General features: G+C 32.3%; 4 protein-coding genes across 5 annotated transcripts; 2 read left to right on the top strand and 2 right to left on the bottom strand.

Moving 5' to 3' along the window:
• Positions 1-762: 762 nt before the first annotated feature.
• Positions 763-9,368, bottom strand: LOC141462170 (odorant receptor 43a-like). Its single transcript, XM_074143804.1, has 5 exons — positions 8,351-9,368; positions 6,370-6,469; positions 2,868-2,978; positions 2,615-2,770; positions 763-1,664 (listed from the first exon to the last, which is right to left on the bottom strand). The coding sequence occupies exons 1-5, from the start codon at positions 9,109-9,111 to the stop codon at positions 1,608-1,610; spliced, it is 1,185 nt and encodes a 394-aa protein (XP_073999905.1). The 5' UTR covers positions 9,112-9,368; the 3' UTR covers positions 763-1,607.
• A 2,416-nt stretch (positions 9,369-11,784) lies between these two features.
• Positions 11,785-16,497, top strand: LOC141462255 (uncharacterized). Of its 2 annotated transcripts, none has more exons than XM_074143961.1 (6): positions 11,785-12,809; positions 12,898-12,989; positions 13,650-13,822; positions 13,901-14,078; positions 15,468-15,643; positions 15,754-16,497. In XM_074143961.1, the coding sequence occupies exons 1-6, from the start codon at positions 12,083-12,085 to the stop codon at positions 16,484-16,486; spliced, it is 2,079 nt and encodes a 692-aa protein (XP_074000062.1). In that variant the 5' UTR covers positions 11,785-12,082; the 3' UTR covers positions 16,487-16,497. The 2 variants fall into 2 exon arrangements, with proteins under 2 accessions (XP_074000062.1, XP_074000061.1); XM_074143960.1 differs by having other exon boundaries at positions 15,751-16,497.
• A 3,475-nt stretch (positions 16,498-19,972) lies between these two features.
• Positions 19,973-20,603, top strand: Dad1 (dolichyl-diphosphooligosaccharide--protein glycosyltransferase subunit). Its single transcript, XM_074143963.1, has 2 exons — positions 19,973-20,297; positions 20,382-20,603. The coding sequence occupies exons 1-2, from the start codon at positions 20,096-20,098 to the stop codon at positions 20,510-20,512; spliced, it is 333 nt and encodes a 110-aa protein (XP_074000064.1). The 5' UTR covers positions 19,973-20,095; the 3' UTR covers positions 20,513-20,603.
• Positions 20,604-21,954: 1,351 nt separating this feature from the next.
• LOC141462256 (NADH dehydrogenase [ubiquinone] 1 alpha subcomplex subunit 5-like) lies at positions 21,955-24,161 on the bottom strand. Its single transcript, XM_074143962.1, has 3 exons — positions 24,002-24,161; positions 23,754-23,915; positions 21,955-22,521 (listed from the first exon to the last, which is right to left on the bottom strand). The coding sequence occupies exons 1-3, from the start codon at positions 24,029-24,031 to the stop codon at positions 22,336-22,338; spliced, it is 378 nt and encodes a 125-aa protein (XP_074000063.1). The 5' UTR covers positions 24,032-24,161; the 3' UTR covers positions 21,955-22,335.
• Between the last annotated feature and the right edge of the window lie 1,173 nt (positions 24,162-25,334).

Below are 25,334 nucleotides of genomic sequence, written 5' to 3'. Positions count from 1 at the left end.
TCCTGCCTTGTAAAATTCAATTAAGCGTGCCTATTTAAAAAAAACGATAGCATTTCGTTAGATCTTAAATTGGCAGTTTAGTTTGCAATAAAAGCCTCGCGAAAAAGCAAAATATAAAAGATTTTAGTTATACTTTCCACCAACAGATGTAGCCAAGTCCAGCATTATGAAGTTGTAATTCTCTATAGTGCTACTAGATTTCAGCACCTGTTTATGAGCACTATTGAAAAAGTGCCATTTAGTTATTACCGACTGACTACGAACACAGAAAAAAAGAAAATTGATTATAGTGTAATTATTATAAGAAAATTCTGCCGTGAAAAACTCACACGACTAACTCATAACACCAAGATTCTAACATATTAATTTTCTTTGTGAAACTCCCCAACATTTAAGTCGAATTAAAATATTGCCAACATTATGAAGTGTTTTTAAAACATTACAATAAAACCTTATGTGGGAATCTACCCGAAAGCATAACTTATAAGTGTATGCAATCATATATTAATTTCAAAATAAAATGTTGCACATTTATATGTTCTAATCACTGCAAAATAAAATTGTTGAAGCTCTTACTGGGCAAAATCTTAAATTACTGGGAAATCTTGACAATTAAGTGGCACTTCCACTTGGTCTTCCTTAAATTTAGAAATTTAGACTCACATTTCTTATTACGTAATATTGGCGGTGAGACGGTTCAATTTTCAGAAATAGCACTTCAGAGGAATGTTTGACCACCATTGCTCTTAGAAGTGCCTTCTCTTTTTGCCCACTTACTTAGCGTACTTACTACTTAGTTCATTACGCGAAATCAAACGGAATTTTAAATGTTTCCCACGACCATCAGGGGAGGAGCCACTAAATTAAATATTAATCAATAATTATTAATTCATGGATAGAAAAATATTAATAGTTACTGGATTGAAACATTGAAATAATTGATTAAACTTAAATAATTGAGCATCAATTTCTGATCCCTAGAATTATAGAAATATCTGCTGGCTACAATTAATAAAATGACTGCCCTTTAGGAAAAAAAATTGGATACCAATTATTATTAAAATCAATCAATCAATCAATCAATGAAACAATAAAATTGTTGTGTGACCTTGAAATCAATCAACCATACTTACGACAACTTTGGTCGCAATAATTGTTGTAACAATTCAATTGGCAAGTTTTTCTTTTTAACATTTGGTATTAGTAACGATACGGAAATGATCTTTAACAGGAAATAACAATCATTGATTTAGCAGGCTGCGGGTAGACCTTCCTTGAAATGGCTGCAGGATGTGAAGGAGGTTTTTTGTAGAAGAGAGAGTGAGAGTGATAAGAGAGAGTTTTTGAAGAGAGAGAGAGAGTGATAAGGGATCAGAGGGAATGACACAACCGTGTGACTGGCCCTTGAAAAAAAGCAGAGGTTTTCCACACAATGGAGGCGGCAAAATGAGTCTCTTTTGGGCTGAGAAACAGTCTCGCCTTCTATGTTCTAATCTAAACAACTTTGATGACAATAAAAAGTGCCGGCAGATGGTGCAATAAAGAAGCAAAGTGATACAGCAACCTATCAGGTAAACTCCCTTGCTGCAACTGCACCTGTTGGCCCGCTACTCGTCCAGCAATGAGCTCATCACCGTGAAGTAAGAGTAGGCAGCGTTCATCAACTATAAAACAAAAAGAAAGAAAGATAAACACATTAGTAATACCTTAAAATTATTTACGTTACTCAAGTACATACAGAATAATCTTCCAGTGCAACCGCAAGAAACCATTGGAAACGAACCGGTTAAACATTACCTCATCTGGTGAACTGTGAATAGAACCAATCTACCCGTGACTTCAAACAAAGTGGATACCTGCTTAAAGTTCACCATATGGCAACCCGCTCCAAGTAAAGTAATCGCCTATTTTTTCAGGCGGGCTTTACGTCCAACTACCAATTAGGTGTCGTGGACGGAGGCGACTAGCAAACATACTTTACCGTAAATTTCTCTTATTAACCATTAAATAATTCCAAGGCCTAAGACCAAGAATTGAACCCAGTACCACAATACATATTAGCTTTGCTGGTCTAGCCTCTAACCGCTCGGCTAGCGTGGCGCCTAACCCAAGTTTTGTTACATCTACTTCCAGGGCCAGTTAGATAAGAGACATTCTGGAAATCCTTTGCGAGATTTATTTGAGCCTTCCACGGCATTCTCATAATCCATATGCAAAGCCCGGGAAAGCTGGACAGCTGACTGTTATAATGTTATTTCGTTGGTCAATTACTTCAATTTTTTTTTTAATAAATTATTTCATTTTATAAATTAAAGCATAAGAAAATATTTTAAATTTATCTTATTTAATGTGAAAAGTGAGATAACAAAGTAATGAGAGAGATAAATGCTTGTCCAGCTTATCTTAGAGGCCATTACAAACCTCGATAGCCAAGTAACTTCAGACTTATTGGCTAAATTTTGCCGTTAAGTTTACTGGCCACCACAGACTCCTCAGATCTGGACAAAACTATGCGTACACTTTATATTGCACCTCTGTTGGTTACACCCAATGGATTCACAATAGGTCTTTTAAATAGGCTGCTGTAAATTCATGCATTGAAGCAATATCGTACCTGGGCGTAGTTTTCCAGTGTGATCCGTGCTAGACCACGGTAGTTGATCACTGTGGGCATGGATGCTTGTCTAGACATGATACTTATGGTTTTCCTAACAGACGGTGGTAGTCTATACCACGGTAATTCATATAATCGTTCATAAATCACATTACACTAAAACAAAAATATACAGTAAGTTCAAAAAATGATTACATTTCATTTATTTTGTGAATTTATAGATTAAATTAAATAATCCATTGATATCAGTTACCCGTTCAGTAAGATAATTTCCAAAGTAGTAGACAGTGGTTTGTTGAATCACATTTGAGAACATGGATACCACAGAAATGATAACAACTCCCGGCTTACTATTCATAATCTCCTAAAACAGAGGTTTTTAGTTCAAACAAGGATTTGGTTTTTATTTTTTCCTTGAATAACACTTTCAAAATCAGTGATTACATCCGTCCAATGGTACTTTCCATAATAATGCCCGGTTTCTCACATACATCATCGATCTATATACGTATATCAAAAATATTAAAACTGTCCGGTAGGACAGTTGTATAAGGGTTATTATATTATGAATTATGAAATATTTAATCATTAGTATATGTAGAGAAATTTAACTTTTAGCTATAAATCTTTTAAAGTTCGAACTACATAACCTCCACACTGATTAAATTTGAGCAGGTTACAATGTGTATAATATGAATGCATGTTTGTTCCAGTGGAAAGATGTGTTGTTAATTAAAGAAATGGAACTAAATATAGAAATCTCCTTAACAAAAACTTACAGTTTAAAAAGTTAAGTATAAGGGTTGATTAAACGCCAAAAGGTACACAAATCAGCTAGTACCCAACATTTCATTCAAGCTTAGTTGATATAATTTAAGTAATTTTGCTGCATTAACTTTTCCTTCACATTTTTTAGAATTTATTAGATGTCACAGACCCTTATGCTGGCCAGTTCGTTCATAATATTATTTGGTTATAATTATGATAAAATGTATATTATATCTTCGTTTTTAAATAGGTACTTTATTTTAACTCTATTCCAAATTATTCTTCTGATTTATCTTTAATATGCCCTTTATTCTGAAGTTGTCACATCTTATACATGCATGTTAAAGTAGAAAAAGACAAAGTTAGAGTCGGCTACTGTTTAAATTTGAATCACGGAGGATTTAAAACAATATTTCAGACTTGAATTCGTCTTACCGAAATATTCGTGAGCACAAATAACACACAGTTAATAACAAGTAGATTATTCAACAACAATTATTCATTTCTCAATTGTAATTTAATTTTACTTATAGTAAAATACTGGAATAATTAGCTGTCCTAAAAGTATGCAATACTTATTTATTTTATATTACATAACATATATATAACATTGTGAGAAGAACAGCTACATTGAGAGTGTGATTGAAGAAAACTATATTATTTGCGATAGAGCCAGATAATTATTACCTATTATTATAAACGTTTGACTACTACATAAAATAACAATTACTTTAATCGAAGAATGAACTTAAACCGACGATTTTTATTAAAAATAAAATAATCGAAATCATTGATGTATGTTGGTGTAAGCATTTTTTTAAAAAAGTTTTTAAATTTTGTAGCCTCGTAATTTTTTTTATTTTTTATACCGTTTTCTTTTTAACCTGTAATTAATAGTTTGATTATTATAGATTAATAGATATTAAAGTCAATCTACAGTGCTACTTGAACAAATATTTTGTAGATGAAAATGGCCAGCATAAGGGTCTGTGACATCTAATAAATTCTAAAAAATGTGAAGGAAAAGTTAATGCAGCAAAATTACTTAAATTATATCAACTAAGCTTGAATGAAATGTTGGGTACTAGCTGATTTGTGTACCTTTTGGCGTTTAATCAACCCTTATACTTAACTTTTTAAACTGTAAGTTTTTGTTAAGGAGATTTTTGTACCTTTTGGATAGATTTTCATTTTTGTCTATTTTGCTAAGTTACATATCTGCTTTACTGCTTTTTTTAATAAATTTGTGTACCTTTTGGCGCTTAATCAACCCTTATACTTAACTTTTTAAACTGTAAGTTTTTGTTAAGGAGATTTTTGTACCTTTTGGATAGATTTTCATTTTTGTCTATTTTGCTAAGTTACATATCTCCTTTACTGCTTTTTTTAAATTAGGAATAAGCAATTCTATCATTATAACCTGATAAGGTGTTAAGTAGGAACCGTAACTACCACTGGAGAGATCTTTTTAAAGAATGATTATAGTTGCGGTCCCCAAACCATCCTCAATAACAATTTTTTTGAGAAAGCCTTTTTATATAAAATAGGAAGGTATTTGTACGTAAAAAGCAAATTTAAACTGCGATTTCAGACCTTCCTTTTAAGAGGAGTAAGAAAAATAAACGGGCGATTACAGTACTACTCCCTAAAAGGCAAAGAGGCAAAGATTTTGAATCGAACGACAATTCATTAATGTAAATAGGTTCACTCATTGATAATTTTAACGATTTCAGTACTTCCTCTTAGTAGGTGTAAGAGCATGATGGCACTTCACAGCCATGTAGAGGAGCTTTAATCACTTCTTCGTGCTAAATTTTATCAAAATCGGACAAAGCGTTATAGAAATATTGGTAATAATAGTTTTAGAAACGGCCATACTTGGGTGGGGCAAACTCCCCTCCATATGAGGCGTAGCGACGAGACTTTTAAAGTGCAAATCTGTACAAAATTTCGATTCGAATGACACTTCATTCATGAAAATCAGTTCACTTGTCGATAATTTGAAACGATTGCTATACTTCCCCTTAACTAGTGTAAGAGCAGATCGCCGCTTTAATGTTACGTAGGGGAGCCCTAACTCTATCATCCTACCAAATTTTATCAAAATCGGGCTAAGATTTACAGAGTAATTAGTAATAATAATTTTGAAGGGGGCCTTACATAAAGGGGGCTAACTCCTCTCTAATTCGGTGTACAGCGTCGAGACCCCCAAAAGGCACATCTACATAAAATTCCGAATCGAATGTCACCTCATTCATGAAAATCGGTTCTCGCGTTTAGGCGCTACGTAGTTTACAAAAAAGGTAACAACAACAAGAAGAAGAAGAAGAAGAACAAGAACAACAACAATTTCTGAAAATGCCGTTTTTGCTCATTTTCGGCAACTTTTTTCTCGAAATCTATTAGGTCTGGGGGGTTGCAAAAAAATTACAGTCATAAAGGAGGGTTTGCCCTATATTTTAAAGAAAATTTGGGAATTTTATCTTTTATAGAAAAAGAGAAAAAAATTGTCAAAGTTGGGTGTTTTTTAACGTTACGCTTTTTCGTGCACTTTTTGACGATCAATCCTTATACAACTGTCCTACCGGACAGTTTTAATAATACTAATAAGGAGATAATAATAATAAAGCATATTAATGAAAGTTGAATTATCTTAAGGGATGAAAAAAATGATAGTTTCAAGAACAACTATGTACCGAGTATTGGTTGCTTTTTTTAGGATGGGGCGCTATAAATTTAAATTGAATTCACATTTGTGGTGGAGGGTAATGTATTTTTACATCATTTCCAAGAAAATATTTTAAAAATATTTGTTGTAGATCTCCATGAGTGGATGGAGTGAATCGTACATAGAAAAGAATTTGTGAGTAGTGATTTTGACCTGACCATTAACGGTGAATTAATAAATGAAATAGTTTGGGCTCTTTGCTGTTCTTAATCTGTATAATGCAGGTACGCACTATCAGAAATTTAACAGTAATACTTACAAAACGTACAGTGATTAAATTTAAACACAGGCTCACAGCAGCGATCGTGTTCTCCAAAGCAAAAATCAGTCCAAAAAGATTGATCAACTTTTTGCTCAGCCTGAAATATTAAAATAAAGTTTCATGGACTGTTATTATGATGAAATAATTCTCAGAGTCCCTGAACTTGGGAGTCCTGGAAAAAGAAAAAGTGACAGATTTTCACTTTCTTTATTCTATTAAGTATTATACATATCTTGGCATTTTAAACCATATTTAATTGTTACTAATAATATACAGTTTGATAGTCGTCAAAATTGCCCTAAAGGTGTACACATTAGAGCAGAGGTTCCCAATCTTTTTTGGTTTGCGGTTCCCTAAATAATCGGATTTTTTCCCGCGGCGCCCTTAATACATAAGATTTTTTTCTAAATTTTTGACTTTTTTTGAAAAAATTCGAAAACTTTCCTTTTCAAAAGCGATTACCCATTTAACAACGAAAAATTACGAACAGATACTTACTATTTTCCTCGGGATAATATAAAATATCTAATTCCAACTGTTTCGGTAATATCCATATCGAGACGGGACAACCACCATGTGGTTAAGTTAGTTGATAAATAATTTAAACACGAATTTTAAATTCACAAACAATTTATTGAACGTCCATTGATGATTAACATTATTAAAATCATTAATGGGATGGATGGGTTTGATGTTCACTACACAGCTTCTCAAATCTCGGAATAAAATTGGATATGGCTACCCTCATTTCTTGTACGCCGTTAATTTTCGAGCGATATTTACTTTTTATTACCGCAACCGCCGAAAACCCAGCTTCGTACCAATAGGATGATGCAAATGGAATTAATATTCGTAGTGTTTTACCACTAAGCAGTGGATGGATATTCATTTTTTACTGATATCCAAAAATCAGAAAGTTCCATGCTACCAAATTTTAACTTTAAAGTATTATCGCAAGACAAGTCAATAAGAGATTCTTTAAGAAGAAGTGACTACTAAAGCTTGGGTGGAGAAGCCGTGCTTGCGCACCTTCAAAAGATGTGGATTGGAAAGAAAACAATGAAAGGCTCGAAAGTTGCTAAATTCTTGGAATTTTGTCAGCATATACGATTGTTGGAGCAAAAAATTCGATAATTGGAAATTCCAAAGAAAATTGCCGAATTGTTTAATTGGAATATTTCGCGGTGCCCTTATGACGGCACCGCGGCGCTCCGGGGAGCCGCGGCGCACACTTTGGGAATCACTGCATTAGAGGCTTGCTTACGACTAAAATTGCCTAAAATACGGATGTTCATTATTTAAATAAATATTACAGATCTTCGTATGGGGATTTTTTTTTGAGAAAATAAGATTGATCATTCTTGGGAGGAAAGGGTAAGTTGTAAGAAGCTTATCATTTATAGCCTTAAGTTAAATTAATGCATACTAAAACTTAGAATACTTAGAACGATACAGATCAAGCTTGTCACCTGCGCTTCGTCCACTATGCCTAATTTGGTAGCTGGGGAGGTGAAGCCCAATTTCGGCTCTTATTTTGGAATATGAAAGTTTTTTGTAAACTTGATTGATTTAAATTTTAACTCGGATATTATATGTTGAACTAAAACACATTTGGTAGACGATGTATCTACATCTTTGCTAGAGGACAACAATACAAAAATTCACATGCATTAAAGAAAAAGGGTTTTGGGCAATTGGTGGGCTAATATTTGTACGGACACGTTAAGAAATTGTTTGGTTAGTTAAAATGGTGTGCATTAGTCAGTTGAGATTGTTGGACTGTTTGGGAAAGAATCAGCTAAGTGGTTAGCCGAATACTGGATTTCAAAATGGAGATCACGGGTTCGAATCTAGCTGCAAGCTTTTAGATTTTGTCTTCCTATGAGCTACTTACGCTCACCGTCATATGGAAATCTCGTAATACAAAATTCGCCAAACTACTCTAGTAAGAGAAAAAGTAGGGAAATTTTTTATTTACTTAAGCACAAACTGATGATGTACGATAATTTCTAGCAGCGAGATTCCATTTTTGTTGGCCTTATCAACTTTGTAATATTCCACATCGTCAATATAGCTTAAGCGTCTAATCTTTTCACAGACGAGATCAATTTCGGCGGCCGTATAAAGTGTGAACGTGAAGAACAAACTATGTACACAAGAGAAAAATGTAATCCCATGTAAACACCAGATGATGCCCCAAAATGTTCTTAGTTTCTCTAGTATTTTCTTGTACGGTCCCTCAATAGATAGTTCGCTGAATGGCAATGCCACATTCATTGGTTGGACGCCATACAATTCTAGCAACTCGTTCACCATTGGAAACACCAAATACAGTAGCAGGCCAATAACTATCATTGTTGTTTGATAAGTTTTCACCACTTTTTTAACAAAAACTGTTCGCTGGTCAAAGTACTGTTTTTCCCAACCACTGCGATTATTTGCCGACATCTCCAGCATGTTCATAATACAGTGAATTTCTTTTCTCTTTAAGAAAATCATTACTATTTCAAAAACGGTTACAAATGAAATAATCAGAAAGAAAGCACTTCCGTTCATACTTCGTCGAAATCCTTCTAAATATACAGACACTACTTCTGCAGACCAGGATAATATAAACAGAAAATGCCGGAACACTTGTCCAATAAAACTCAGAGTCCCATAGAGGTCTGTTGGTTGAGCATACCAGACACCAAACATATGAAATATACGATAAAACATGTTCATTTCTTTAAACGCCATTTTTATTTTTTATTTCAAATCCAGTTAGAAAGAACTACTAGCCAACTAACTTCACATAGAACTGTACAATAATTGTTCAAGTAAGAAACGAGTATGCATTATTTATTATCAATTAACATGCACCCTTCCATCACAATGTAATTACAACAATTATCTTCCAAAGGGAATTTGAGTCAATTATGTTCTTATAAAAAGTTTGTAATTTTCGCTGTCAGACAGTCTGAAACGAATATCCAACTATTTGAAATAAATCAACCAAATAATCTGAATCTATTTATTTATCATCAATCTTTGATGAGATCACTTTCAACCTCTATCTGTTACTACCTATCTTTTACGTCCTTCGTCACAGAATTTCCTCCAACTCCGAAAATTTGAGCTATATTTAATTCTTACCAACATATGGTTGGTAAAAACCTTACTGGGATAAACCCCTCCTCCAAGAACTGTATTAAACTAGTTTTTATAGGAAAATGATGAAAGTGAAATTTGTAAATCTCATGTCTATTTAATGTACTTACGAAGTTTTCCGAAAAAAAAGTGAAAATCGTTTATATGAACGATTACAATATTTTCCCTCACTATAGTTAGAGGTATTTGCTTTAGCGTGCACTTGGGCGATTACACTAAACTACACAAAGGATTACAAGTGAGCAAAGAAATCAAAATCTTCAGCCTAGAATAAAGTGACCACACGTCCCGATTTTGGCGGGACAGTCCCGCTTTTTAGTGGACTGTCCCGCGTCTCGCCGATTTTTAAAAATGTCCCGCTTTTTAGCAAATATCTGCATTTCTTATTTAAAATGTTCTGTAAAAATGTATTACCTATTATTTATTAAGTATTATGGTGAATATAAAGAAATAAAAAATACATTAAAAAAAGCACATAAAATGCATGCAGAGTAAACTAAATTAGGCAATGTACCGAGTTAGATTTACTCGGTGGTGTTCGATCATTGTCGTTACGTCTCGTACATTGGGATCGTCTAATTGGGTGACATTAAAAAAGGAGATTTTATGGGAATATGTGGAAAAATCTTTTGAATATATTAGTAACCATTTTCCGAAAAATAATATTTGCGAAAATGAACTTTTTGATGAGGTGTCATTGGTAAAAAGATATGTTACAGATGAAAAAATTAAATGTTGGTTGTCTGCAAATGTGGAAACAGACAAAAAATGGACGGAGTTATTCCTTCATTTTATACAGAATAATATTCCTTATCAAAATATTTTGAAAACTGTAGAATTCGCGCTCTCCCTTCCAGGAACAAATGCAGCAACAGAACGTGTTTTTTCTAGTACCAATAAAATATGGACAACTGAAAAAACGCAGTTGAACATTAAAACTTTAAAATCTATATTAAGTGTAAAATATAATTTGACCAATTCATGTGAAATATTTCACATTTTAATAAATGATCCGAATCTATTGCGAAGTATTCACTCGGATCAAAAATATGACCTTGAAAGAAAATCATAATTTTTATTAAATAAAAAATTTAATTTGATTAAAAATCATGATGTTCAAATTATTATTTTTTACAAATATTTTTATAGTTACCAATAATTAATAATAAATACATTTTTTTACAAGTATATGAATGTATACAATAAAATATATATAACTAAATTGTATTTCTCATTTCATCCCATTTGTCCCGCTTTGCCTCAATGAAAATGTGGTCACTTTAGCCTAGAAGTGTGGACCTAGCTCGAGGGCATGTGAGGCATCCTGCATAATTTATTATTCTATTTAATTATTAGTCAATTGATTCAATGATTTCAATCAAAAAAAATGAAGAAATTGCCTGCTAGAAAGAAATTCTAGTTCTAATATAAGATAAACAAACCTTAGCGAAGGTAACCACTGAGGTAGGTTAGGTTCTGGATTTCCACGCGATGTCATTATTGTACAATGTACGGTCCTAATTTCTTGTGTACTATTATACTTATGTATTTAGATATACAGGGGCCAATTGGAGCGGATAGTTTTACTGAACAGATTGAGATTTCGGCTTCAGTAAATAAATAATTAAGCCAGAAGTGGAATTTATACACAGGGTAGGCTGAATTTTGAATTGGATTTGCATAATTAACGAAAATTAAGAAATTCTGGTCTAGTTTGACTGGATGTCTGCTTTATAACTAAGCCACAGAAGGATTTTGCAAACATGGTACCCTGAATTTGAAGTTACGATTGCAGAATTAATGGAAAAATAAAGAATTCTTGTCTAGTTTTACTTAAAAGACTGAAATTTCTTTCTTCATTCTTTTGCAATCTTTTTTAATTTATTGTTCAAAACTAGAAGAGAATTTCTAATTTTCCATTCATTTTTCAGATTTAAAATCAAATTCTGGGCTACCTTTTGTATACAGTCTACTTGTCTACACTGATTTTGAATTACAATTTGAAAATTACTGTAAAAAAACAAGTAATTTTTGTTTTGCTATAAACAAAAGAATGTGATTTTTGCTTCAGTGAATAAGCTAATGTTAGATTGTATTTAAAAATAAAAGGAAAAATAAGGAATTCTCGTCTAGTTTGACTGGATAGATTGGCAGTTGCGCCAAAAAAAAGGAGGGGGCTTGGTGGTTATTGCATACTAAATAAGAAGCTTATAAATTATTATACTTGTAGAGTAAATGTTTAAAATATATTTACATTTTACTAAAAAAGATACAAAAAGAAATTACTATAATTATTAAAGTATAAAAGAATAGGTCACGTTCAGTACAATTCATGTAAACACTGATTATAACCTTCATGGCGGTTTTTGTTTAATTCTTAATTTTTAAATGTTACTGTCTTATCAAAAATGGTATTATTATTTATAAAGCTTTAGGAATATGTTAGAGTTATTTGTGGTTTTTCATCCACTTAGATAGAAGAGGTACTTTTCAAAGAGTATTCAAAAATTAGCAGGTAACTTTTATGCAATTATCTTAAATCATTCCCAATGTATCTGACATGACTACTTTCTCTTTAGTTAAAGAGATAGACTGTCTCAATAAAGATATCGATAAATGTAAAGTAAGGTTAGATAATGTTACTAGTAAAAAAAATTCATGTCCGCCAAATTGTTATTGTGATAAACGAACAGTGATGAATCGTAAAAATGCCAGTAATATTACCACAACCAGGAAAAAAACCTCTTCAGCTACTGTAACGAAAACAGATATCACTCCTCATTGTTACCAAGAAAGAGAAATGATTGAAGATGTTAGTAATATAAATTCACAGAATGTTAACGATGAGATTTGCTTACGGAAAAATTGTGGAGAACAATGTCAGAATACTAAAAAAAATCGTACATACACATCAGTTAGATGCCCTAGAGAGACAAATTGCCATATGTATAATGAAAATAATATAGAACCTGTAAAGTTGCCAAAAAAGTGTTCACATAATAAAAATGACCCATCATGGGGTACAATCTTACAACGTAACAATGTGGATAATATTAAGGAAAATATATATTGCCAAACTGTGCCCACAAAAGATGGTTATACACAGATGAAGACTAGTACAAGCAGTTCAATGGCATCTTTTGTACCTGTAGAAACTCAAGCTATTTATATGAAAAATAGAGGTGTTCAGTGCGGCGAGATGTCATTCAAGAAAGACAAATACATTAATAATGAACCTTTGAATACCATACAATACATTATAATGAATATGAAAAGCAAACTTAAAGGTAAAAATAAGTTTTAATAGAAGTAGTTTTCCTTTAATTATTTAATTTTATAAAAAATAACTCCCGTTTAATATCTTTTTTTTCTTAGATGATCCTAATTTGGAAAGTATGCTGGACGAAATGGAGTTGGTATTAAGAAGGTTACCACTTGACAGAGGAGACAGTCGTAACATTGACAATGTAAGTATTTCAAGTCCAATATTTACATAGGAGTTTTCAAGGTAAAACTCATATTAACTCAATTGGTAGGTGTTTTGGATTGTTGGACAGATCTAAAATTTTGTCTGTCTTAAATACGATTAGTTCAGTTTTCATTGGGTTCGACCAGAGGGTGTACAATAGGATCTATTGAGGCAGACTCTAATGAGAGCTTTTCTTCAAACCCTGTTGTTTAATTAGAACTAGAAATTCCATCTGGTGGACCTGCATAAAGTTTGTTGGCGTGATTTTTTGTTATTTTCTCTGTAAAGAGGGTATAAATATAATGTAATAATGCTTTTTATCATTTATTTTAAGGCGTTTCAGTAATGGCTTTATGTATATCATTTACATGGCAAAGGCCGCTCTCCGTTTAGAGTTAAAAAAGAATCAATCGGTTCTAGTTATTTATTTGGAATAAAAAGTAGAACTTCATTAAACCTCGGATTTTCTTCCATATTCAGAGGTAGATTAATTAGCTTGGTGTAGAGATTTCTGACTCGCACTACAGTTGCTGTCTCAAGGATCCAAAACAAAAAATGCTTACTATGACATATTTTCCAGCACTTACCACATTTTCAACATCGTTGATCATTATTTCCTAATTGATTTTTTTTTTTCTCATATTTTTGGAATACAAAGCTGGCGAAAGATTACAGAAGTAGCTCCTATGAAAGATATCTTCACCCAAAACCAAATTTTTCTAAACCAAAAATGCGTCCTTCTTATGGTGATGTACTTAATTTGGAAGCAACATATCAAGAATTGGAAGCTACTTGTAAGAAATTAAAAAAAGAAAGGGATGTTGCCATTGAGTGAGTTTTGGTTTATTATAAAACTGTTTGAAATATGTTTAAGTACATTGTTTATTTATTTATTTTAATTTGTTGCAGAAAAGCTTCCCAGAAGAGTGTTGAATTAGTGGAATCAATGCGACGTGAAGTGGAAACAAAATCTAAATTAAATGAAACAAATTCTAAAATAAAAGAAATGTCTGCCAAATTGGAAACTTATACAAGATCAATGGAAGGTCTTACTGAACATGTTAAACGTTTACAAAATGAGAACAAGGTATGGATAATTTGGTTTTGTTAATATGACACTGGCATTCTAAGTCCTAGCGGGTTCCAGCTGCGGCGAATCCCGGACATAATGAAGGATATAGATAAAGGATGAATACAATCTTTGATGTTACACTTAGAAACATTTTTTACCCCGAACTTAGAACACTTGGAAATCAAAAAATGGAATTTTTTGGTTCTGAATTCTAAATAACATGGCTATTTTCTGTTGTAAGAAGTTTCTTTTTTTACTCCATGGACAAGCCTTCTGAATCGTGAATTCCATTTTTTACTCCCTCTTGGAATGGTTTTGGTCCAAATTTTAGATTCTGATTGTTCACCGGAAATAACTGTGAAAGGAAGACGCGTGTATTCGCCACAAAATTTATTTTCTAAATTAGTCACTGTTCTGCCGCTCGGTGGAAAGGTGTTAATTGTGGAAATAGTTCAACTTAATTCCACATTCTTTCTCGAGTAAATCCTCTTACATACATACCCAATTCCAAATGTAATGTCCCTGTATCCGTCGCCATGTAAGTGTCCTTGAGATGTGTCCAGTTTTTGTGATTTTTGATGAGAATTTGGTAAAAGATTAGCCTATTTCGTTTCAGCATTGCCGAAAGGGCTAGTTATCTTCTCTATATACTTCAAGAGTAATTGAAGAGCTTGGTGCAAAAAGGAGTTATCTACATTTTTTTTCAGAAAATGTGTTTAGGCGCCCCCTATTGTATGTTCAATTCTATATCTTTTGGTGCATAAACGAGTCTTTATGCAGACTCGTTTATTATTACTTATTCTCTAACCTAGGTTAGATTTGGAGCAAAAATGAGTTTTCTACTGCAAATAACTTTCTTTTGCTCCAAAGAAAAGATGACGCAATCAATCAAACAAAAATGTTTATATTAGGTTTATTTAATGTTTGTATTAAGTAGATATTATTATTTTTCTTTTTGACAGGCGTAATAATATATCTAACATTCGCTTCGACAAGATACAAAAAGCTCAAAAACAAGAAACCTGTGGACTAAAGTACTTAATATGTACTCGAAGTTTTACTGAAAATTATGATTTTGGTGTAAAAAAGAGTTAGCTGCAAAATAACTTTTGCTTATAGCAAGCTTAGAAAATGCCCTAGAAAGTTCAAATTGAGCCCCAAATCACAATTTATTAACTAATACTTACAGCAGACACAACATAAGGAATACATCTTAAAGCATATTTAGTTTTTTGTCCCTATTAAAAATTTTAAAAAACAGTAGATAACTCCTTTTTTGCACCAAGCTCTTCAATTGTTAATGCACCTTTCTATTTTCTAGCATCTTGTGTTACAGCCATCTTTTGCAACATGGTGCGGAACACCCGGAAAATGCTTTATTATTTGTATTTTTACGATTTTCAGGACATGGAAAGGATTAGAGGACAAGTAGCTCAGTTGAGTAGCATGATGCGCGATGTAACTCAAGAGAACAAAAGTCTTTTAGCAGAACTCCAATTAATAACTATAGAGAAAAACAAGATGGAAGTTGCACTTGCCATCAAAGAACAGGAACTGCAGAAAAAGTCTAAAGAATTGGAGTCAGTTTTGCTTTTTATCTAAGTATATATATTTTTTTCATAAAAATGTTTTTTGTTTTGTTTTTTTAATTAAATCTTTTTATTTTTTTTTCTTAAATTATGCACAGAAGTATGGCTCGGTTGATGTCAGAAAAATCCAAAATTAAAAATCTAGAAATCCAAGAAAATCCACGTCCTCCAACACCGGAACCTGTGGAATATTGTGATCTGGTAGTAAATGCTTGTGGAAATGAAAGAAGAGAGAGCCCACAATTAGTTTGTTCATCGCCAAACAGTTCTTCATCGGAATCAATGCTACGAGCAAGGCTTAAATCTTGGGTAGCGTTGAGTACAATATCGACAGGCGGTGGTGATGTTGCGCGATCAGAGATTGACTTTCCAATTTCACCATCAGCGAATAGAAAACGGAATAAACGAACGAATACTATAAAAATCGGCGACACACTATATACTTCTGTACAGACTTCTGCTGAAGTACAAACAACATCTCAGCAAACATATCAAGAACAGCAACAGCAACAACAACAACAACAGCAGCAGCAACAACAACAACAACAACAACAACAGCATTTGCAGCGCCATCAACAGCTAACAAACAATGGAAAACAACGTCCTGATCTAAATAAAATTGAAAAACTTAAAGAAGAAATTAGACATATGTTTTCAGAAATGAGAGAATTAGCTCAAGATGTACCATCAATGCCTGTGGTGGAGTTTTCATCAATTGGCGATTCTTCGGAAATTAATTGGTCAGAAGTAAGTAATTCTGTTAGCAGTTGTCAGTCTGTATCTGATCTTCAACAGTCTGAATTTAATGATTTATTGAATAATTATAAATCTTAAAAAAAAAAGAAGGTTAATTATATAGATTTAAAAGAAAATATCGCTCTGTCGATCATCGCCAAGAAAAGAAAAAAAAGCGCTTATTGATGTACAAATATCTGTTGAAAGCTTAAAAGATTAACGAATCAATTTTGTATTAAGATCTGAGTAAAAACTAACAATTATCTTTACAGCATCAAATTTAGTTATAAGAAAACTATCCAATAAATAGGTCTACGACAATACAAACTTTGGCAAGCCACAATAAACTGGTCAATTATTAAATTGATTTAATTATATAGATAATATATATTATGTGACTTTATTTAGAGAAATATATTTTAGTAAATGCTTATTTGTTTGGTAATTATTGTAAGTGTAAGTAATTTATTTTAAAATATTGTTATAAATAAGAATGATTTATTATTATTTATTTAATTATTAGAAATCATGTGAATTATTTTTTTGGTGAAAAAAAAAAGTTAGTCGTAAGTTTGTTATTTGATATAATCGCGAGTAAAACAGCGTTCATTTGCGACTGGAAATGTCAAATTGGAAATGATATTACCGTTCCAGATTTTCACTTTTCCTAGTAAACAGTCGTCTGGATTTTTTCATATAGCTTGTTTGTAATAATTTAAGTAATAAACAGTTTTTTGTTTTCGAAAATCAGTAGTGAAAGCAACTACTTCATCCAGTTAGTAATAAGAAAATATTGGGCGCATGATGCGCAATTCGAAGAGGTTTGAAGAATTCCATCGCCTATGAATTTGTGTTATTATTTTCTAAAAGTTTATAAAACTTTGATGATCTTACAAAAGCGAGCGAAGCATTTCATTCGTATATGTACTTTATTTGCTCCTGTGTTGATCATTTGGTGTTAAATCTTTTCTACAATTCTAAAAAACTGGCGAGTCTTGGCTGATTACTACATCAGAAGATGCGAGTACGCTACACGAAATTTAACAAAATAATGAAACTTAAAATCAGATTCACTAATAGTAATTATATTATTTCAGTTAATCAGCTGTGTTTCTTCTTCTTAAGAAGCAGCCTTCAAATGCTGCAGCGTTTTAACTAAATTTTTAGTATTATTGAAAAGTGAATTCAATAAACAAATACAAAAAATTCATGATCCATGAAACGTGATCAACGCGAAGTCAAAGAATCTCTCAGTATTTGGAGAAAATCAAATTTTTACATTTCATTACAGTCTTGTTGCTTTAATTTATTGTTAATTTCAAATAATCCATTAGCAATAATAAAAGTCTTTTAAATTCTTTTCTATAACCTAAATATCAGTGTCTGTGAAACTTGTAATCATTGAAAATTATATATTTGTACTTTTTTCATTAGCTTTGATAGTTATTATTCTTCACTTTTTTATTTTACAATTTTACCCTTTCTTACTTCTTTAAAGGGAATGTTTCCAGAGCAAGGGAAATCTACTGAAAATGATGGAATGCGCAGCAAGACAAAAGTTTTTCTGGTACTCAAAAAAATTCAGCAGTTTTAAAACCAAAAAGCTTTTCACCAGATTCATTTTTAAATTACATTGATAAACCTGTATCTCTGAAATTTAGTTTATTTAGTTCTATTCTGATCACATAACATTCTATTCTGATATACAATAGGCAAAAAAAGTATTTGCACACCCTGTTATTTTAAGGTTTCATATAAAAAAAATTCGCTTTTTTACCCAAATTACGTTTATTTAACTTCTTAAATCAAGCACTGTAAGATGATAAATATAAATATGCAAAAGAGTCAAATAAATTAAGTATAAAGAACATAATGTTATTTTATACTGCAAAAAAAGTATTTGCACACCTAGTTAAACATTTCAAAAAATAATTTGGTTGACCCATAACCAATCATAACATTGTCCTTAATATTTAGTGTGCATACCTTTAGCTTCAATTACGGCTTGTAACGCCTTGGCATTGATTCAACTAAATTTCTTGTCACCTCATCTGATAAATTGTTCCAGGAATTAACTGACACTTGTCTTAAGTGCTCCTTACTTGTAATAGAGGTCTGGCGGACTTTCCTGTCCAAAATATGCCACAGATTTTCAATTGGGTTCAGGTCTGGTGATTGAGGTGGGTTCAGTAATCTTCTTGGGGCATTATAAAGGAGCCATTCTTTTGTAATGTTGGCCGTATGTTCTGGATGGTTATCCTGCTGGAAATGAAAATCGTTCTCCAAACATAATTTTACAGCACTTGCCTTCGAGTTGCCTCGCAACACCTCCAAATAAGACCGAGCTGTCATTATGCCCTCAAAACCTTCTAAATTACCCACCCCAGAATAAGCCATACAGCCCCAAACCAAGATATATCCTCCTCCATGCTTAACAGTTTTTAATATATTTTTTGTATTCAAACCAGTTTTATTTCTTCTCCAGATTGTTATTATATTTTGTGGTTTAAAAACCTCAATCTTGCTTCCATCAGAAAAAAATAATTTTTTCCCAAAATTCAACAGGTTTTTTAACAAATTCTTTGGCGAACTCAAGACGTTTTTTCCTATTAACCTCACTAATAAATGGCTTTTTTAAGGGTCGCCTGCCTCGTATGCCTTTATTGTGAAGGACGTTTCTTATTGTTTGAGGTGTAACCGTCTTTCCTGAACAAGACGCCAGGTCATGCGCAAGTTTTTGAGCGCTGTGAGTTGGTTTCCTCAGCGTGTCTTTGACGACCTTCCTCCTCTCCCGTTCATTTAAGGCTCTTGGTCGACCTGTTCGCTGTTTATTTTCTGTTGTTCCTCTTTTAATGATATACCTCACTGTTAAAAACGATAAATTTACTTTATTTCCGATTTCTCTATTACTGTTTCCAGCACGATGTAATATAAGCACTTCCTGTTTCACACTCACAGGAATTTTTCTAGATTTTGGAGCCATCTCAATGCACTAGTTGAAAACACAATTAAAACTAATGAATCTAGTAAAGGGAGTATAGACAGTACCAAAGGTGACGTTAATCCTCTTTTGTTAGGGCATTTGTTTTATTTACATGTCAAGAGATCCCAAATTACAGCTGTGCAAATACTTTTTTTGCAGTATAAAATAACATTATGTTCTTTATACTTAATTTATTTGACTCTTTTGCATATTTTTATTTATCATCTTATAGTGTTTAATTTAAGAAGTTAAATAAACGTAATTTGGGAAAAAAAGCGATTTTTTTTTTTATATGAAACCTTGAAATAACAGGGTGTGCAAATACTTTTTTTGCCTATTGTACGTAACAAGTTAAAGTAACAAAGTTGGAAAACAGCAAGCTGCACCAATTAAATTGTGTACTTTCCAAGTTTGTTTCTTTCAAGGGGGGCTTCAAGTTAACTGTGTAAAACAATTAAATCCTCAATTTCCTGAAAAAAAAAATTCCATTTTTTATGTGAGTTAATTACATGATTTTATTATCCTATGTGGAATTTATAAAATTGGTTTAATTACTATTTACAATCTACTTAGTGTAGATTGTATATAAAGTGGTCCAACCTGCATAACCTTTCTTGAATCTCTACTTCTAAGTTCCAACGTAACAAGTGACAAAGTTTATACAAGTGAGAGTAAATTTTATTTACGACAGTTTTTGTAACAGAGTAAGGTTAAATTCTCCAAAAATGCTAACAGCCGTATTAGGAAAGTTTTATTCAGAATACAAGGCGCATACACCGAAAAAGCTAAAGATAATTGACGCTTACCTATTGTATGTTCTTCTCACCGGTATTTTACAATTTGTTTACTGTTGCCTAGTTGGTACATTTCCATTTAATTCATTTCTTAGTGGATTTATTTCATGTGTAAGTTCTTTTGTATTGGCAGGTATGTAAATTAAATAATATGATATCAATTACATTTGTTTTATAAGTTGAATGAGTGAAGAAATTCATGTTTTATTGTTTCCAGTATGTCTGAGGTTACAAGTAAATCCACAAAATAAGGTGCAGTTTTCAAAAATTAGCCCTGAAAGAGGATTTGCTGACTTTATTTTTGCCCATGTTATACTACATCTTGTTGTAATCAACTTCATAGGATGATGGAAGATATTTTCTAATTTTTGGTCTGCACACAAATTAATACATGGTATTGTACAAAATAATAAATGATTTTTACAATTATTATCAGTTATATATATGAAGAAAATATTTCTTATCCACAATTCCTTTAGCCAAAAACCTTTTTTTTACATAATTTTCAGATGAGCTTTAATAATTAAGAAATTATGAAGCAAATCACACAAATTTCTCTGTGGCTATTATTTTCATGGATATGACAAAATGAAATATTGAAAGTTTTTAGAGTATCTATGTAGCTTCCATTATTGTTGTGTTGTTTTTTAGGTTTCCACTAGCCACTTTTTTGTTTCTCGCCTTTTAATAGTATAAAAAGACAAAAAAGCTAATATTGCCGATCGAATATGTTCTAATAATTCAGGGCAGCTTATTTATTTGGAAGAATTGTTTGAACCTGGAGATATTTCAAAGACAAATGACATTAACATATATAAATAATAATTTCATAGACATAAATCTGTAGATTTATGAATTACGAAGGAGTCGGATATAGATTTTTTATGTTATAATGCATATGTTAAGTCCATCTCGCGGATTGCCAAATTCCCAATAGCGCTGGTGATAATTCCGAGAATTCGTCTACCTTTTATCATTCATTCTGTACATGTGTTACTTCTTGAGATTACCATTAAATTTGTTTACTTTATGCTGATTTTTTTCCCCTGCTTTTAAGCTCCATAGCTTTTACTTGCTATTTTACCACCAACATAAAAAATCGACCGCAAAAGAGAAGTCTAAAAAATTATGGGGGGCAGCTCTTGTGGGAAAGGTAAATTCTCATAATTTCATCGTTAGTTCATTTAAGAGAACGTAAGAGCTATTTTAATTTTTTTTTTAGTTTGTTGATTAAACAATAATTTTTTGAGTATGTCTCCGAGTTGAAGGTTCAAATACAGCTGGCTGAAAAAAACTAGACAAGATAAATCGGACTAAAGAGTGACGATGATTATTGAGGAAGATGGATTCCTCGAAACTTAGAAGTCAAGTGTTTCATCAAGCCTTGTGGATGGCAGAATGTCAGTGTGAATTATTGTGTAGTATCTCTCATTACCTTTGGTGCTGGAGTAGCCATGGAAGAAACAATTCAAAGCTGGCTGAGTCCCTTTACATTCTGGCGGATGTACTGAATGTAATGGGCCGCGGCGATGAGCGCAGAAGGGTCTGGGCGAGAGCCCGCCTTGAGCCGTCGCTGGTGCAGATCTTGGTGGTAGTAGCAAATTCTCCTAGGGCTTAGGATCGACTGACTCTTGTGCAACAGCTGTTCACAAGTCTTCCAGGGCCTCGCTCTGGAGTAATGTAATGAATATGTTGCAATGATCATGTAAGGAATCAGTCAAGGAATGTCGTGACCAATTGATCGTGCAAAGTCATGAAATAGGAGTTTTTAACAGAAAAAAAGAAGCATAATTATTTAAAACAAAACAACTTTATTTGCATTTCCTTCATAAGCAGAATGTCAACTTTAAAGAATCAATTGACTAATCAATTTAAATATTACAGAAATAATACGGGCATATTAATTATTGTATTATACATAAGTATGTATAATTATATATAAATTAAACTTACGTAATGCAGATACTTTTGATACACACATACATAGAATATTTTAGAATATATCTATGCACAGAGTATTATTTTATTAGCCCAGTTTAATTCAAAGGTGACCCAAAAAAAAAAATATGAAAGTTCATTTTTAGATTACCCAAAAACTATCTGGAAATCATAAGATTGTGAAATTAGTCTGTTCACGAAAAACCAACTACTTACAGTAAAATAACCCCCTATTAAGATTTTGGTAATTTAGCTGGTGGCCATGTCCATTGATTTGGCGGTACATCAGTCGTAGGCGCTTCCCATGCCCGCCAAACTGTCATATTACGAGTTAATGATAATTCATTTTCCGCTTGGATTATCAATTCTTCTACTTGTCCACAGTCCACTTTTTCCTCGATTTCTTCCACAGACTTGGCCTTCAAGAAAACATGAGTGTTGAGTCAGAGTCTTAATCAAATTAATTTTAGTGAAACGATGGATAATATGAATAGAATGTGAACTTTTTGGAGCAACCACTTCAGAAACATTAATTATAAGTAAAGTTATCAGATCTACAGTTTTTTACGAACTGGAAACTCAACTGATGTCTTGTTTATCATGAAAGGTTAGCAATATGGTACAAACCAACAACAACAAAAAAAATTCACTAGGGGCATGACTCGGACACAGTTCCAAGAGACCATTTTCCAGCTGTTGGAGACGTGGGCTAGAGGAATTAGTGCAAGTGTGTGACAGGTCCCACCTGCCTAAAGTTGGAGGTAAGCCGCCCAGGATCCGCTTGTGGATCTATACCATTGAGTTAGGCCCAAGGAACTGAAATCTACTGGATAAAGACCTCACTGTTAGGAACTCGGTGGGGATATCGACATGGTGTTTTTACAGGCCTAACTTTTTATGGCATTACATCAGAAAATTTGAGCAAAATAAGTCGCAAAAGCCACTCCAGTCAGGCAAAGAAGTTCATCATCATGCCTCCTTAATTTGTGACGAATTTAATCCAAGAAGGTCGGTCGGCCATTCGGATTTTTAATCGTAGGATTCCTGAAGAGTCACTTTAGGCTAAAGAAATACAAAAAGCTGTTGGATTTTTTCAGGAATAAAAGGAAACGGGCACCTCACTATTATGCCACTGCAATAGGCAATTACTTCCGACTCTTAAGAAAAATAAAAATTCATACTTTTCCGGCATCCCTTATCAAACTCCAATTATAGGCAGAACTGGACGAGGTGCTGTAACAAGTCGGAACCATAGAAACTAGTTTGCAATAATTTTATCATAATAACCCTGGCAATTCGAGAAATACGCAAAATGGAAAACCTCAAGCCATTAGAAAAAGAAGTGACTCCAGAACTGCAAGGGAGTCGCACACAACCTTTGACTGCAGTGACTGGGGAACAAGACCTGGTCCATATTCTTAGGTTACACCCTAATTCTTAAACAGTTTAAGTAGTATTAACTTTATTCTCTTCATGAAAATTTGATTGAATTTTTAAGTTAAAACTACAAAATTCCTAAACGTATTCAAAATAGATTATTTACAAGTTTTTACACTAACCAGTTCAAATATACTTCACATAGTTAATATAGAATATTTGCTCATTTTAACTAATATATACCAAATTCAATTAAAATGAAAATTATTCTTACTGCATTAACAATCGCTAAACGAGCTGACACAATTTGTTCAGTAGTTTTTCTATATGCTGCTTCTTGGGGTATTTTTTCAAGAGCACGTAATATTTTGCCATAAAGAACATTCAACGTATGTACTGGATTCTTCGAAACCGCAAGGCCTGTTAACCCAGTAGCCTACGAGATTAATAGTAAATAAATACATGTCTAAAATGCAATATATTGATTTTATAGTAAGAAAATAGAAAATTTTCTTATCCTACCTTCTTAGTGACAGCTAATATTTTACTCATTTCGTCGACTTCCTTTTAGAAAATACTTACTAAATAAAATATTTAAGGCTAGAAATTAATTTAATTTTATTCCTAAAGTAAAAGAAAAATTTTAATAGACTATAAATAATATAACCTCTTTCTATGAAAGGTTAGGGATCGTACAAGGATAATCGACAAGTTAGGTTACTAATAATCGATGTATACTGTGGGAGCCCCACAGTCTTTTATTACAGACTTATAAACAGATTATAAGAAACATTTTGAAAGTTTTTTCTTTATGTTAGGATAATGATATTGATGTCCAATGAACTGAATTCTTTAAGAATGATATGTCAATTACCACTGAAAGATTTCTACGTTAACTTTAAAATAAAGGTAAACTTCTTTTATATAAGTTATTATTAAACAAGCAACAAGCTGAAAAAATTTACGTGGACATTTTAGAAAAAAAAATGATAATAGAAAGACTTAGGTTGAGGGTCTAGGTATCTATCTGTTGTCAAAATATAATTTTTTATGGTATTAAACAACATTAATAATTAAGTGTGGAAATAATCTGTATTCCAGTGTAGCATGGGTCGTCTAGGTGTTGTGTGTAGTTTAAAAGTAACAAAAAAATGGTCCTCTATTTGGTTTTCATTTCAATTTTTTAGTGTAAAAGAAAGTTTCAGTTTTGACTTCACCAGTTTGAGGAATGCGAGATAATGTAATTGGTTCGTTCTAAAGAAAACATATGGTTAGCCTAGAACTACTAGAAAATGTATTACTGAAAGAAAATTTTTAACTTGAGAAACCGAAAGTAAATTGAAGCAGGAGTTCAGACCTTGGAAAAAGACTTATTGACTTTAAAAAAAATAATATTTTGACTGGAAGGCTGCGCTTTGGTCATAAAATGTTGCTTTCATTCTCTCAGAAAGTGCTGCAGCGAAGCGGTGGAATTTTGAACTAACATTTACTAATATCTCGAACTTATTTTTACTGCTGTCTTTTAAAATTTTTGTTGGCATCTCTTGTTACTAAGTTATTACGGTTATTTCAAATTTTAGATTTTGTGTTTTTATCCGAAATATCCTTGTCTGAGATTGAACTATGTAATTAAAATTCTATGTTTTAAATTTTGTTAAAAAAATTTGAAATACACTTCAATGAACGAATTTTTCCCTTTCCTAAAAATAGAGCGTCTACTTTTGTGTATGATACTTGTAGAACATTAACATTTATTAAAATTATTTTAATGTGAATCTTTGTTTTAAGATAGTACTGGGCGGCTGTATTATATATACTTCTCAAAACAGGTAATTAATGCACTTAACAGATCGAA

Source organism: Rhodnius prolixus, unplaced genomic scaffold (genome assembly GCF_049639745.1).
Source record: "Rhodnius prolixus isolate KJV_2025 unplaced genomic scaffold, Rpr scaffold_18, whole genome shotgun sequence".
Classification (NCBI taxonomy): Eukaryota; Metazoa; Arthropoda; class Insecta; order Hemiptera; family Reduviidae; genus Rhodnius; species Rhodnius prolixus.
The sequence above is the reverse complement of the archived record's forward strand: the minus strand, read 5'-3'. Positions and strand labels throughout refer to the sequence as shown.

Bases quoted from the DNA above. Each gene is read 5' to 3' on its own strand.
- Dad1 (XM_074143963.1), top strand. From the start codon at position 20,096: ATGCTAACAGCCGTATTAGGAAAGTTTTATTCAGAATACAAGGCGCAT. The intron at 20,298-20,381 runs GTATGTAAATTA...TATTGTTTCCAG, and splicing joins AAGTTCTTTTGTATTGGCAG to TATGTCTGAGGTTACAAGTA.
- LOC141462256 (XM_074143962.1), bottom strand. From the start codon at position 24,031: ATGAGTAAAATATTAGCTGTCACTAAGAAG. The intron at 23,916-24,001 runs GTAGGATAAGAA...TTAATCTCGTAG, and splicing joins TATTAGCTGTCACTAAGAAG to GCTACTGGGTTAACAGGCCT. The intron at 22,522-23,753 runs GTAAGAATAATT...GTTTTCTTGAAG, and splicing joins GTTTAGCGATTGTTAATGCA to GCCAAGTCTGTGGAAGAAAT.
- LOC141462255 (XM_074143960.1), top strand. From the start codon at position 12,083: ATGACTACTTTCTCTTTAGTTAAAGAGATAGACTGTCTCAATAAAGAT. The intron at 12,990-13,649 runs GTAAGTATTTCA...TGGAATACAAAG, and splicing joins ACAGTCGTAACATTGACAAT to CTGGCGAAAGATTACAGAAG. The intron at 15,644-15,750 runs GTCAGTTTTGCT...AATTATGCACAG, and splicing joins AAAAAGTCTAAAGAATTGGA to AAGTATGGCTCGGTTGATGT.
- LOC141462170 (XM_074143804.1), bottom strand. From the start codon at position 9,111: ATGGCGTTTAAAGAAATGAACATGTTTTATCGTATATTTCATATGTTT. The intron at 2,979-6,369 runs GTAAGTATTACT...CCTCTGTTTTAG, and splicing joins ATTTAATCACTGTACGTTTT to GAGATTATGAATAGTAAGCC. The intron at 2,771-2,867 runs GTAACTGATATC...TTTTTGTTTTAG, and splicing joins GAAATTATCTTACTGAACGG to TGTAATGTGATTTATGAACG.